The sequence below is a fragment of the Oncorhynchus clarkii genome, chromosome 25 (assembly GCF_045791955.1).
Source record: "Oncorhynchus clarkii lewisi isolate Uvic-CL-2024 chromosome 25, UVic_Ocla_1.0, whole genome shotgun sequence".
NCBI lineage: Eukaryota > Metazoa > Chordata > Actinopteri > Salmoniformes > Salmonidae > Oncorhynchus > Oncorhynchus clarkii.
The window spans coordinates 4,796,703-4,812,162 of NC_092171.1; the positions used below are offsets into that span (position 1 = coordinate 4,796,703).

Here is a 15,460-nt window from a genome sequence, read left to right on the forward strand (position 1 = left end):
CTGTGCTGGCAGTGCCAGAGGAACAGCTTTCGGGTCTTCAGATCTGCCAATCTGCCAGACAGGGGTTAACAGCCCACAGCTGGTTGGACTGGAGGATGGTACGGTGCTGGGGGAAAGCTATGGGTTGCAACAACACCGTACTGCCGTACTTCAGGCCGCTGCCACAGTTCAAGCAGTACCATCACTTCAGGTGAATATCATTTTCATTTCATTGTATGCGGTTATTCTTATTGTCCAAACTTGGGAGGGGATTTGATGTTATGCAAGGTTGTAATGTCTTAATTTTTTGTTGTTGTTATTTCCTGTTTTACAGCTTTGATGCTCTGGAGCCTGGTGTTGTTGTCGTCAAGGAGTGTTCGGACTCAGTTGGGACATAATTTCAGCTGCTGCGCAACGCTGACATCCTTCCTCCCATAGATGGTCTGTCTGTACAAGCACCACCTGGACTGGACACAGCTAGACAAATGTATATTTTTGAGAATATCAGGGAATTTTGCAACAAAGAGGCTATGGACATCCAATGCCCTGCACCAAAGTCAAGGGCAGGACAGAAACAGGCTCTTAAAATATAAATTCCCTTGTTCATGCATGGTTCAGATGGACCAGTTCATCACTGGGGGCAAATTCCCAGTCATCAGCACTATCTGCAGTGCTTATATTAAAATGACTCTCTCTCCTAACACATGTTGCAGCTACAATTTTTTTTGTATCCTGCTGCTCAGCCACTTTACCCCCGATTGTATGCATATACATAACTACCTCATCTATCACTGTTATTGTTACTGATATTATTTTCTTTATATCAACACTATCTATTTTTGATTTTGCTACTATGCAAGCAACCATTTCACTGTACCGTTTACACCTTCTGTGGAGACCCATTCACTTAGCAAGATGTGACTGGAGGTTATAGCATTTCATTCACATGCCCCATCAATTTAGACAAGTGTGTCTGTGTAAGTGTCATATGTATAAAATATTTTTATCTCAACACTTTCTGTTTACCTGGATTTTTTTCCTTCTTGTTGGCTATTACTTTTACCACTTTTAGTCTTAATCTTTACTACACTACTCACTGTTTAGCACATGACCTCACATGTGAATCCTTAAAGAGATGGGTAGGGCTAAAGCTTAAGAGGGTGTGAACAATACTGAATGGGTGTAGACAGAGGAGAGCTCTCCAGTAGGTACCAAACAATTCCCGGGCCATTTTCTCAAAAGTGAGGTTACAAGTGCAGTGTATGATATACCATTTTGTAGCTCTGTGTCTCTGCTTTTATCCAATGTAAAAAACACAATTACAAAGTTTGCTATATCAGATCGAATCAAGGTGGTTGGTCAAATTTAAGAATATGTTATTTAACGTGTTTCTCTGGGCTATAGCAGTAAAGGCCAAATTCAATATTTTATCAAATCTTTTTTTTTAAATCTATTTTTTATACCCAAAGAATTCCTCCCCTCCACCCCTCCACCACTTCCACCTATGTTTTGGGGCCGATTAGCCACCAGTAATTGTCTGGGCCCCTAATTAGTGACTAGATGATAAATAGTTCCACAACGCTCAGTCCTAGATGCCGTGGTGATAAGAGTGGGCGGAGAACACTCACAACAAAGACACTACTAGAACACTTAGATGGCGTCTCGGGACCCAAAGATAATGGTATAAAGGTGTACGTGTGTCCTCTGTGTGGGGTGTCGGCAGGTAGCCTAGTGGTTAAGGGCATTGGGCCACATAAAAAAATGCTGGGTTGTTTGGTTGACCCAACTTCTGGGTTGCAGGCATTGGGTCAAAGTGCAAGAAAAACTGCTCTCTGAAAGCTAAAAATAATTTCCATGCGTCACTTTCATGGGTTGTTAAAACAAAATTAATTATGGACCTGCATGCAATTCCTACAGATTCCACACGATGTCGCCATTGTCGTCATTTTCCATGGACTTTTTTGTTGGTAAATCCAACTAACTGGATTCAATTTCTTCCGGTCTCCACCAGGATGTTTTGAATGTGCACTTTGGCAGCCATTGATTTGAAGACGAGGAGCTATTGAATACACATCGCCCTGTAATCATTTTGATAGATTATAAACGTTTACTAATACCTAAAGTTGGATTACAAAAGTATTTCGAAGTGTTTTGTGAAAGTTTATCGTCGACTTTTTTAATTTAAAAAAATGACGCAGCGTTTTAAAACAATGTTTTTTTCTGAATCACACAGCTTCCATAGAAAGCTATTTTGGGTATATATGGACCGATTTAAACGAAAAAAAGACCCAATAGTGATGTTTATGGGGCATATAGGAGTGCCAAGAAAGAAGCTCGTCAAAGGTAATGAATGTTTTATATTTTATTTTTGCGTTTTGTGTAGCGCCGGCTAAGCTAAATCTTTGTTTACGTCGCATTCAGGCATTTTGGGGTGTTGCATGCTATCAGATAATAGCTTCTCATGCTTTCGCCGAAAAGCATTTTAAAAATCTGACTTGTTGGCTAGGTTCTTAACGAGTGTAGCTTTAATTCAATACCCTGTATGTGCATTTTGATGAACGTTTGAGTTTTAACGAGTACATTTAGCATTTAGCGTAGCGCATTTGCATTTCCAGGTGTCTACTTGAGACATCTGCGTCTCAAGTAGGAGCAAGAAGTTAATTGTTACCCAGAAATGATTTGATATTGAGATAAAAATAGGACATTGGAGTATAGAAGTGTTTCACATCAGAGCCATTCGCTTACCTCCACGCCAACGCCTGTTAAACATTGAGTGCCATACATAGCCAAGCTTGTTTACTGTATGTTATGCAAAGTATATAAAAACACCCGTTACATATGTCTCACTGTTAGGCTTTGAGCTGTCAGATATTGTACAGTGTAGCATAAGTGTGCATCCCAAATGTCACCCTATTCCCCCTATCGGTCAAAAGTAGTGCACTTTATTAATGGGAATAGACTAGTTTTCTTCAGGTTACATTGAGGAAGAGACCAAACGTTATCAAGAAAAAGATAACAACCTCCTTGCTCACCGCGCATCGCAGCAATTTAATTAAGTCTTTGCTAATTGAGACAGCCAGTATTGAGTTGCTGCCGATGATAGATTGGTTTAATGAGGTTGTTGTGTTTTACATCGGTTTGTGTGTGCATTAATCACTTTCATCTGTTGCTGTGTGCAGCGGCTATAATGACACCTCATTTGACATGGCTATTTTCGGTTCTCACTGGTGTGTGTAATTACAAAAGGTTTTCACCCTGTCATGATATATTCTGGAAGGTATCTGACTTCAGAGTTAAGAGTTCATATGTTCTGTTGAAGACTATGTGACAGCATATAACTATAGCTACACCACAGCACATGTACAATGTAGTTATGATTATGGTAGCTAATTGGTAGTGTTATCAACAGGTGCATGGAGAGGGGTGACGATGTAGACATAATTTAATTGATGAGTCTTGAGACTTAGTGGGGGGGGGGGGGGGGCTGTTTTCAGAACAATGGAATTCCAACTATTGTTTATCTGGTAAAATTGTAGCTCTTCTACCTATACTTATTTCTATATCTACAGTAATAAATGAAGGTGAAGTTAAAGGCCATGAACAGTCGAAATCATGAAATTGGATGATATGTGGAGGAAACCAGATCAAAGTATGTTGACCAAAGTATGACAAATTGTCACGTTCGCTGTCTTATACTCTTATACTCCCTGTCATAAATGAGCCAAGGCGCATAAATGAGCCAAGGCGCATTTTTGTGAAACAGAAACCGAACGCGACGCAACCGTGGCGCACACAAACGCTCACAGAAAATAAATAATTACCCACAAACACAGGTGGGAAAAAGGCTGCCTAAGTATGATTCCCAATTTTGAACCATACCCGGCCAACAAAGAAACAGACAAACTAGAATGCCCACCCAAATCACACCCTGACCTAACCAAATAGAGAAATAAAAATGCTCTCTAAGTTCAGGGCGTGACAAAAATGTTGCTTCCATGTTGATAAAGTTTGATCATAAAGTTACTGGACCGCTCCCCCACGTCAAATAATTACATTCAGGAGGTGGGATTATTAAGGGGATCGGGTGACATCACTCTAACTCTCATTTTAATACACCAATGGTAACATAATATTCTCTTACCTAAATTAAATAACAACGTCATTGTAACGAACATCGGAGAAGGCATGTTTGCAAAGGGGCGTGGTTTATATAGCTAGATAGCTACTCTACTGGTGCCAAAATTTGACTAGTGTGTCAGCAAATATTACAAGTTTACACTATTAATCTATGGCAAATATACTTACTGTATATGCTTCCCTTTCATCTGTGTCTGGTCTTAGCTAGTTTGCAGGCTAGCTAGGTCTTCAGCCAGCATGGAACAAAAGGGTGAGACACGCTTCCGAGACATCGGTGATGCAAATTCAATGTTGTTTAAATTGCTTTGTGTATCACCAAATTTGTTTGAGATTATGTTAATGCTAACTGCATCTAAATTTCTTGAAGTTTGCGTATCAAAGAGATGCCTTTAAGGTAATTTACTGTAAGATAAAGTGTTACCCCTTATTCATATAGTAAACTACTTTTATATGTGCCACATGCATAACGGACAGAAAACACCCACCTCTTTCTCATGTTTTTACCACTTATTTCTCTACTTCCTCAGCTCTGTATTCCCTCACCCATCTATCTCTGTCTCTCTGGCATTCTCCATCTCTCTCATCCTCTCTCTAGACACAATGTTTTTTCTTCTCCTCCTTCCGCTATCATTATTAGCTCTCCTCCTCTCCATTTATCCCTGTGTTCTTCCTCTTTAACCACCCCCCCCCTCCTCTCATCACTCTATCCACTAGATTTGACCTAATCCCCATGGATTGCTCTTGTATGAATGTGTGTGTGTGAACGCTGCGAGATTACTTTACAAATGTTTCCCATTTGTTACCTCGCTGTAAACCCCACTAGGAACACATCAATTCCATTACTTTGGGACAAACACAACCTAATCTTCGCACGTCTGCCCGCCCGCACTAGTGGGCAATTGAAGCAATACTTCTCCACCCAGGCCTCCTCTGTGGGGGTTTTCCCACCCTCTTTCTCTTATTTTGTCTTCACCAAGAAATTGAAGCGATACTTCTCACCCAGCCTCCTCCTCTGTGGAGTTTTTCCTTCTCTCTTTCTGTCAATTTTTTTTTTACTTTCCTGTTCCTGTGAATCAATTGTTTTAATGTGATGGACGAATAAGAGAGGTAGCACATTGAGACGTATAAGCGGCTGTTTCTCTTGTGCAGTGGTTCTCAAACCTCTCCTCGTGTACCCCAGACGTTTCACAATTTAGTTTTAGCCCTGAACTAGAGTAACAGTATTGCTTCCGTCCCTCTCCTCGCCCCTACCTGGGGTCGAACCAGGGACCCTCTGCACACATCAACAACAGCCACCTTCGAAGCATCGTTACCCATTGCTCCACAAAAGCCGCAGCCCTTGCAGAGCAAGGAGAACAAATTCTGCAAGGTCTCAGAGCGAGTGACGTCACCGATTAAAACGTTATTAGCGCGCACCCCGCTAACTAGCTAGTCATTTCACATTGGTTATATTAGCTCACTTGATTCATCTCATCAAGGGCTTGATGATTATTTGACAAGTTGAATCAGGTGTGCTAGCTCTGGAACAATTACTGCTTTGCATACAAGTCAGTGAAATCTATGTGTTACAGCGGGATGAGTCAACAGACGTGGCGGGCCCGGCATAGCTCTTGGTATATGTCTGTTTACGTTTATGGGGGGTCAATTAAGGAAGACATCCTCTTCTGCAAACTACTGGAAACCAGGACAACAGGAGAGGATATTTTGAAAGTACTGGACAGATTTGTGACATCAAATGGACTTTGGTGGTCAAGATGTGTTGGTATCTGTACTGATGGTGCAAAAGCCATGACAGGGAGATATAGTGGAATGGTAACGCGAGTGCAAGCAGTTGCTCCCGACGCCACTTGGGTACACTGCAGCATCCACCGAGAGGCTCTTGCTGCCAAGGGAATGCCTGACAGCTTGAAATATGTATTTCACTACAGTGAAAATGGTTAACTTTGTTACCCTTTCTAGCGCTGGCGTTCCGCTAGCGGAAGCCCTCGACAACATTCCGCTGAAAAGGCAGCGCACGAAATTCAAAAATATTTTTTAGACATATGTAATTTTCACACATTAACAAGTCCAATACAGGAAATGAAAGATAAACTTCTTGTTAATATACCCATTGTGTCCAATTTAAAAAATGCTTTACAGCGAAAACACAATATATGATTATGTTAGGTCATAGCCAAGTAAAAAAAACACAGCCATTTTTCCAGACAAAGATAGGAGTCACAAAAAGCAGAAATATAGATCAAATTAATCCCTAACCTTTGATGATCTTCATCAGATGACACTCATAGGACATCATGTTACACAATATATGCATGTTTTGTTCGATAATGTGCATATTTATATCCAAAAGTCTCAGTTTACATTGGCGCTTTACGTGCAGTAATGTTTTGATTCCAAAACATCTGGGGGTTTGCAGAAATATTCATAATAAACTGTTATTCACAGAATTAAAGATAGACTTCTCCTTAATGCAACCGCTGTGTCAGATTTTTTAAAAACTTTACGGAAAAAACATAAACTGAGAACGGCGCCCAATCCAGCCAGAGAAATATCTGCAATTTTGGGGTCAACAGAAGTTAGAAATAACACTATAAATATTCACTTACATTTGATGATCTTGATCAGAAGGCACTCCCAGGAATCCCAGTTTGAAACAAGTCAAACGATATATGGAATCAATCTTTTGGATGTTTTTAAAGCAAGGCCCCTGAACTCTCGTGTATTTTCTGCATTATGCAATGATATGGGCAGCGACCATGTAACGCTTTTACAACATGCCGAACTTCGCTGGTTGTCAAAGTATTGACACTTTTTTAAATTGAGAGACGAGCTTAAAGTGTCCTTTACTGACCATCATTTCCACTTGTCTGACCGCTTGATGATGACGAGTTTCTCACACGACTGGCTTATCTGGGTGATGTTTTTTCTCATCTGGATGATCTGAATCTGGGATTACAGGGACTCTCCGCAACTATATTAAATGTGTGGGACAAGAAGTTGGAGCTCTTTTCTGTCTGCATTAACAAGGACAACACACAAATCTTTCCATCATTGTATGATTTTTTTGTGTGCAAATTAACACAAGCTTACGGACAATGTCAAATGTGATGTAGCGAAGCACCTGAGTGAGCTGGGTGCGCAGTTACGCAGGTACTTTCCCGAAACGGACAGCACAAACAACTGGATTCGTTATACCTTTCATGCCCTGCCTCCAGTCCACTTACCGATATCTGAACAAGAGAGCCTCATCGAAATTGCAACATGTGGTTCTGTGAAAATTGAATTTAATCAGAAGCCACTGCCAGATTTCTGGATAGGGCTGCGCTCAGAGTATCCTGCATTGGCAAATCATACTGTTAAGACACCGATGCCCTTTGCAAACATGTACCTATGTGAAAGTGGATTCTCAGCCCTCACTAGCATGAAAACTAAATACGGGCACAGACTGTGTGTGGAAAATAATTTAAGACTGAGACTCTCCAATACAACCCAACAATGCAGAGTTATGTGCATCCTTTCAAGCACACACTTCTCATTAACCTGTGGTGAGTTATTCACAATTTTTCATGAACATGTAAGATGGTGAAATAAAAAGCAAAATTATTAATTATTGTTATATTATTATTTGTGCCCTGGTCCTATAAGAGCTCTTTGTCACTTCCCACGAGCCGGGTTGTGACAAAAACTCACACTCAAACAGTTCTATTTTTGTTTCATCGGACCAGAGGATATTTCTCCAAAAAATACAATCTTTGTCCCCATGTGCAGTTGCAAACCGTATTCTGGCTTTTCTATGGCGGGTTTGGAGCAGTGGCTTCTTCCTTGCTGAGCGGCCTTTCAGGTTATGTCGATATAGGACTCGTTTTACTGTGGATGTAGATACTTTTGTACCTGTTCGCTCCAGCATCTTCACAAGGTCCTTTGCTGTTCTGGGATTGATTTGCACGTACCAAAGTGCGTTCATCTCTAGGAGACAGAACGCATCTCCTTCCAGAGCAGTATGACAGCTGTGTGATCCCATGGTGGTAATACTTGCGTACTATTGTTTGTGCAGATGAACGTGGTACCTTCAGGCGTTTGGAAATTGCTCCCATGGATGATCTAGACTTGTGGAGGTCTACAATTTTTCCTTTGAGGTCTTGGCTGATTTATTTTGATTTTCCCATGATGTCAAGCAAAGAGGCACTGCTTTTGAAGGTAGGCCTTGAAATACTGTACATCCACAGCTACACCTCCAATAGGCTAATTGACATCATTTGAGTCAATCAGAAGCTTCTAAAGCCATGACATCATTTGAACTGTTTGGCCATAATGACCGTTATTATGTTTAGAGGAAAAGCTGGGAGGCTTGCAAGCCGAAGAACACCATCCCAACCGTGAAGCACGGGGGTGGAAGCATCGTGTTGTGGGGGTGCTTTGCTGCAGGAGGGACTGTTGCACATATATTGAAGCAACATCTCAAGACATTAGTAAGGAAGTTAAAGCTTGGTCGCAAATGGGTCTTGCAAATGGACAATGACCCCAAGCATACTTCCAAAGTTGTGGCAAAATGGCTTAAGGACAACAAAGTCAAGGTATTGGAGTGGCCATCACAAAGCCCTGACGTCAATCCCATAGAAAATCTGTGGACAGAACTGAAAAAGCGTGTGCGAGCAAGGAGGCCAACAAATCTGACTCAGTTACATCAATCTGTCAGGAGGAATGGGCCAAAATTCAGCCAATTTATTGTGGGAAGCTTGTGGTAGGCTACCCGAAACATTTGACCCAAGTTAAACAATTTTAGGGCAATGCTAACAAATACTAATTGAGTGTATGTAAACTTGTGATGTGATGAAAGAAATATAAGCTGAAATAAATCATTCTCTCTACTATTATTCTGACATTTCACATTCTTAAAATAACGTGGTGATCCTAACTGACCTGAAACAGGGAAATTTTACTGGGATTAAATGTCAGGAATGGTGAAAAACTGAGTTTAAATGTAGTATTTGGCTAAGGTGTATGTAAACATCCGACTTTAACTGTACCTCTTGTATATTTATTTATATAATTTAATACAGCCTGGCCACAAACAAAGCAATGCATATAAAACATCAAAACAGGTACAGATTATCTAAGAATACAATTTTAAATTCTTAATAATATTTAGCAAAAACTAGCTTCAGAAAGAGCTGTAAAACCTGGACCCGTACAAATCAGCTGGGCTTGACAATCTGGACCCTCTATTTCTGAAACTATCCGCCGCCATCGTCGTAACCCCTATTACCAGCCTGTTCAACCTCTCTTTCATATCGTCTGAGATCCACAAGGATTGGAAAGCTGCCGCAGTCATTCCCTTCTTCAAAGGGGGAGACACCCTGGACCCAAACTGTTACAGACCTATATCCATCCTGCCCTGCCTATCTAAGGTCTTCAAAAGCCAAGTCAACAAACAGGTCACTGACCATCTCGAGTACCTTCTCCGCTGTGCAATTTGGTTTCCGATCCAGTCACGGATGCACCTCAGCCATGCTCAAGGTACTAAACGATATCATAACCGCCATCGAGAAAAGACAGTACTGTGCAGCCGTCTTCATCGACCTGGCCAAGGCTTTTGACTCTGTCAATCACCATATTCTTATCAGCAGACTCAGTAGCCTCGGTTTTTCTAATGACTGTCTTGCCTGGTTCACCAACTACTTTGCAGACAGAGTTCAGTGTGTTAAATCGGAGGGCATGTTGTCCGGTCCTCTGGCAGTCTCTATGGGGGTGCCACAGGGTTCAATCTCTGGCCGACTCTTTTCTCTGTATATATCAATGATATTGCTCTTGCTGCGGGCGATTCCCTGATCCACCTCTACGCAGACGACACCATTCTGTATACTTCTGGCCCTTCCTTGGACACTGTGCTATCTAACCTCCAAACGAGCTTCAATGCCATACAACACTCCTTCCGTGGCTTTCCAACTGCTCTTAAATGCTAGTAAAACCAAATGTATGCTTTTCAACTGTTCGCTGCCTGCACCCGCACTCCCGACTAGCATCACCACCCTGGATTGTTCCGACTTAAAATATGTGGACATCTATAAGTACCTAGGTGTCTGGCTAGACTGTAAACTCTCCTTCCAGACTCATATCAAACATCTCCAATCTAAAATCAAATCTAGAGTCAGCTTTCTATTCCGCAAAAAAGCCTCCTTCACTCACGCCGCCAAACTTACCCTAGTAAAACTGACTATCCTACCGATCCTCGACTTTGGCGATGTCATCTACAAAATAGCTTCCAATACTCTACTCAGCAAATTGGATGCAGTTTATCACAGTGCCATCCGTTTTGTTACTAAAGCACCTTATACCACCCACCACTGCGACCTGTATGCTCTAGTCGGCTGGCCCTCGCTACATATTCGTCGCCAGACCCACTGGCTCCAGGTCATCTACAAGTCCATGCTAGGTAAAGCTCCGCCTTATCTCAGTTCACTGGTCACGATGGCAACACCCACCCGTAGCACGCGCTCCAGCAGGTGTATCTCACTGATCATCCCTAAAGCCAACACCTCATTTGGCCACCTTTCGTTCCAGTTCTCTGCTGCCTGTGACTGGAACGAATTGCAAAAATCGCTGAAGTTGGAGACTTTTATCTCCCTCACCAACTTCAAACATCTGCTATCTGAGCAGCTAACCGATCGCTGCAGCTGTACATAGTCTATCGGTAAATTGCCCACCCAATTTACCTACCTCATCCCCATACTGTTTATATTTGTTTACTTTTCTGCTCTTTTGCACACCAGTATCTCTACCTGTACATGCCCATCTGATCATTTATCACTCCAGTGTTAATCTGCAAAATTGTAATTATTTGCCTACCTCCTCATGCCTTTTGCACACAATGTATATAGACTCTTTTTTTTCTGCTGTGTTATTGACTTGTTAATTGTTTACTCCATGTGTAATTCTGTGTTGTTGTCTGTTCACACTGCTATGCTTTATCTTGGCCAGGTCACAGTTGTAAATAAGAACTTGTTCTCAACTAGCCTACCTGGTTAAATAAAGGTGAAATAAATAAATAAAAACATTTTAAAAAATGTGATTTGACTGTGTTGCCCATGTGCTTTTTGTGTGGCATTGTAGTTTGAATATTCATAAATATAGTATGTGAACTGCTACTGTGTTTAATTTTGGTAGTGTTACATTTTTTCCCACAATGATAAGTCATTTACTGTAATCTAATGGTAAACTGGCTAGCTTCTGGCTAGCTTCTGGTTAGCTCCTGGTTAGCTCCTGGCTAGCTTTTGGCTAGCTTCTGGCTAGTTTCTGGTTAGCTTCTGGTTAGCTTCAGGCTAGCTTCTATTGTGGATTTCAGATTTGAGGTAAATAATACTTTTTTAAAAAACTTGGTGAGGCGGGTTGCAGGAGAGTGTTTTGAAGTAGAGTTTTTGAAAAAGGAAATATATAAAAGATATGCGAAGAAAGATGTAAATATTTATATACACTGGACACGACAAGACGAGGACAAAGGACGTCTGACTGCTATGCCATCTTGGATTGATGGTAAAGAGCGAAAGAACAGAATGGTTGTACAACCACACGAAATCAAGGTTATTGAGCAGTTATTTGTCAGGGGTGAGGGTGATACGTCTAACAATTTTTTGTTGTTGCATATCATTGAGGGTTCTTTACTGCTGTGATGGTTTAAAAAGTTTTACCTTAAACTACAGGCTACTGGTTGCAGTGAAAGGGTTCTTTACAGCTGTGATGGTTTAAAAAGTTTTACTGTACACTACAGGCTACTGGTTGCAGTGAAAGCACGGTAAACAACAAGTTACTGATTTTTTGTATTTGTGCCAATGGTCTTGGAAGTGTACCAGTTTAAGTGGTTATGGTTATGGGTAACACTTTATTTGGATAATCCATCTGTAGATGCTCTACAGACTATCAGTAACATTTACCAGCCCTAAACCTTATTCTAACTGTAACTTTAGCAAGCAGTTGCTTATCAACAGATAGTTTGTTGACAATATGTCCATCTGTAGAGCATCTATCTATCTATCTAACTATCCGGATTATCCAAATTAAGTGTGTTCTGTTATCTTGCAAAGGTTGAGCACCTTTCATCACATTTCACAGTAACTTAATAGCAGTTAGTTGCCTATGAATTTTGCATTACCTAACTGGCACCCAAGTGTTTGTAAGTTTTTGTAAATATCACAGCTCCTCATCTCGGGATGGGCCACACTTTTTATGTGGACAATTGGTACAGCAGTCCCACACTCTTCCAGCATCTGCTCTCCAACAGCACAGGGGGCCGGGGCACAGTCAAGGCACAAAATTCCATGTTGAACTGCATCTTTGACGATTAATGTCCCTTTGGAGTTGCCCTTTTTTCTCCTCCCAGACACGACCCTGTCTTTTTTTCCTCCTTTGTCTGCTCTTGAGTGTTTTGTTTCACTCTTCCCGGCCTTGCCTTCTGTATTTCCAATGTGTTGAGCTGCTATCGATCTCTGACAAGCGTTCTGATGTTTTTTGCCCTCTCTATGTTCTCTGCATACTGTATTTAAGGTCATTCAACAGTTGTTCCATAAAGGACAGTTATGAAATTAGAAAAACTTGACTTTTTAATTGTTTTGGTGGCTTATGACTTGACGGCGGTCACAATTCCTGCCATGGAATTAATTTGCAATAGATGCAGCTATTCAAGTACTATGTAACACATGTTAATATAATGTTATTACTATTTTTACTACAAAGTTATGAGAAACTTAATGTAAAGTATTTCCGACTAATGCTGTATGGGGTGTATAGGTAACAAGACCAAATGGACATACATCCTTTCAAAATTAATAATGTCTGTTTAAGGGAGTGAGTGTGATGCCCACATTCTTTCCATCTGTCTCTGGATCAACAGAAATGAGAGGTAAAGGGAACATTTAATAGAGCTTGCTTTACAAATCAATACAGATGTATCCAACAGGTCAACTGTATCTTTTTAACCCTTTCAAATACCACATGTTGCTATTTAGTTATCAAATGACACAGTGAGTGCACTGCCATAATCTTACTCTTAGAAAATGATATTGATTTAGCTCATATCTTATTAGTGAAGAGTATTTTGAATCTGCTTTAGATTACTTGTTCGGTGCACTTTGTCCGTGTCTAGTTGTTTGGGGACTCCAAGAGAGGGATGCTTGTAATCCAGTCTTTAATGAATGTGGTTGAAGACCGACACAGAGCTTAAGATGTAAGCTACATTTAATGTCTACACAGCTCTGGGTTTACAGTGTGTGTGTGTGTGTGTGTGTGTGTGTGTGTGTGTGTGTGTGTGTGTGTGTGTGTGTGTGTGTGTGCGCGGATGCGTATGGAATGCGTACATGAATCTGTGAGCCATCACTGTCTCCACTCCCACTCTTCCTGAGTTCCCCCTGCTCTCTGTCTAACAACAATGTAGAAAATTCCATGAATACATATTTAAACAATGACAAACTCACACCTTCGCCACTCTTCTCCCCCTCCTCTTCCCTCAGCTCCCCCTGCTCTACGGCTTTCTGTCAACGAATCCTTGGTGGTAGACCCCGGGAAGGACGTGACCCTGTCATGCGAGGTGACCGCCGGATTGCCTAAACCCACCGTCACCTGGTCGCGCTACCTCAACCCATTGCCGAGAAACTCGTTGGTAAGAGACGGGACTCTGGAGTTGCGCTCGGTGACGCCCGCCGACTCAGGCTTCTACAACTGCACTGCAGTCAACAATGTGGGGAACCCAGCCAAGAGGAACGTCAACCTCCTCGTCCGAAGTCAGTGTGTGTGTTTATGTTTGACTGTTTGGGCATGTCTAGAGGGTTTGAATTTGCACTGATACACAGTAGTGAGTGTATGTTCGACTGTTTGCAGTGATATACAGTAGGATCTGAAATTATTGGCACCCTTGATAAAGGAGCAAAAAAGACAACACAAAAACTGAGCTACAGTATATTGTATGCTAAAATGATGGGGAAATTATATTATTTTATACCAATGCAATTGCTCAGAGAAAGAGATTTTGTTAACAAGTAATATTTTTCTCAAAAAGAAAGGGGTCAAAATGATTGGCACCTCTGTTTTCAATACCATTCAATACCTCACCTTGCGAGGACAATGGCACTGAGCCTTTTCTAAAAACCCTTCCTCCATACAGGATATTGGCAGATCCTTGATATCCTTGGACTGCCCTCTTCAATTTAAAGCAGAGGTTTTCAATGGGGTTCAAAAAACTTTACATGGCCATTGCAACATTTTGATTTTGTGGTCAATTAACCATTTCTTTGTGGATTTTGTGTGTGATTGGGGTTATTGTCTTGCTGAAAGATCCACTTGCGAAGTTTTTGGCTAAAATGTCCTTGTAATGGATAAAGTTCAGTGTGCCATTGACCTTAAGTGCCCCAGAACCAGTGGAAGCAAAATAGGCCCATAACATCAAAGATCCACCATCTTTGAGGTTATTTTTTTCTCATGCATCATTATTTCAACACCAAGAGCTCTATTTTCATGTCATCTGACTATGACACCGGTTCCAATCTAAGTGCCAATGCTTTAAGCAAACTTTACATTTGTTGGGTGACATGAAAATAGAGCTCTTTGGTTACACACCAGTGGAGGGTTTGGCATCGAAATAAGAATGCATGAGCAGAAAAATAACCCCACAGGTACTGTAAAATAAGGTGGTGGATATTTTGTTTTGTGACTATCTTGCCAGGTCCATAGAACAGTTGCCCCAGGATTTAAGCTTGTTTAGGTGGGGTTTTGAGAAGGTCAATCAGGCTTTCTTGTGTCTCCTTCAGCAGTGGTATCTTCCTATGTTTACCAATGACCAAATTAAGTGTTCAAAGAAAAGAACCCCATCCCTACAATCAATTAGAGTGGAGGTTAGAAAATGCTGTGGGATTGCTTTGCTGCCACTGGTACTACTACGGGCCTTGAATATGTGCAAGACATCATGAAATCAAAAGATTCCACTCCAAAACACAATGTTCAACCTAGAGTCCAAAAACTGTGTGAGTCTTCCAGCATGACAACAACCTCAAACACACATAAAAGAGTGGCCAGTGAAGAGTCCAGATGTTTTATTTTTTATTCAAGAGCACATAAAGAGCATGTACAATACATACAAAGTAACGCTTCAGTCTTTTCACAAGTGCATAATGAGATTCATATGTTGAGTACATTTTTTCTGTACAGAGCAAAGAGTGTGAATAAGAATACAATATGGATAAAGCCACATCAGAAAAAACTAAAATCCAGAAATTACAAAATGAAACCAGTACAATGTCAGGAACTCTGACCAGACATCTTCTTACCTATGCTGTCTTTGTTGCAAAATTGATGTAATTCT

The 15,460-nt window shown here is 41.1% G+C and overlaps 1 protein-coding gene across 1 annotated transcript in view; it reads left to right on the top strand.

Annotated features, from left to right (window-relative positions):
• Nucleotides 1-15,460, top strand: part of LOC139383484 (MAM domain-containing glycosylphosphatidylinositol anchor protein 1-like) — a 297,322-nt gene that overhangs the window by 180,242 nt on the left and 101,620 nt on the right. Inside the window, exon 7 of the mRNA XM_071128041.1 lies at nt 13,617-13,886. Within this exon, the coding sequence (XP_070984142.1) occupies nt 13,617-13,886 (270 nt within the window). The remainder of the gene's footprint in view (nt 1-13,616; nt 13,887-15,460) is intronic.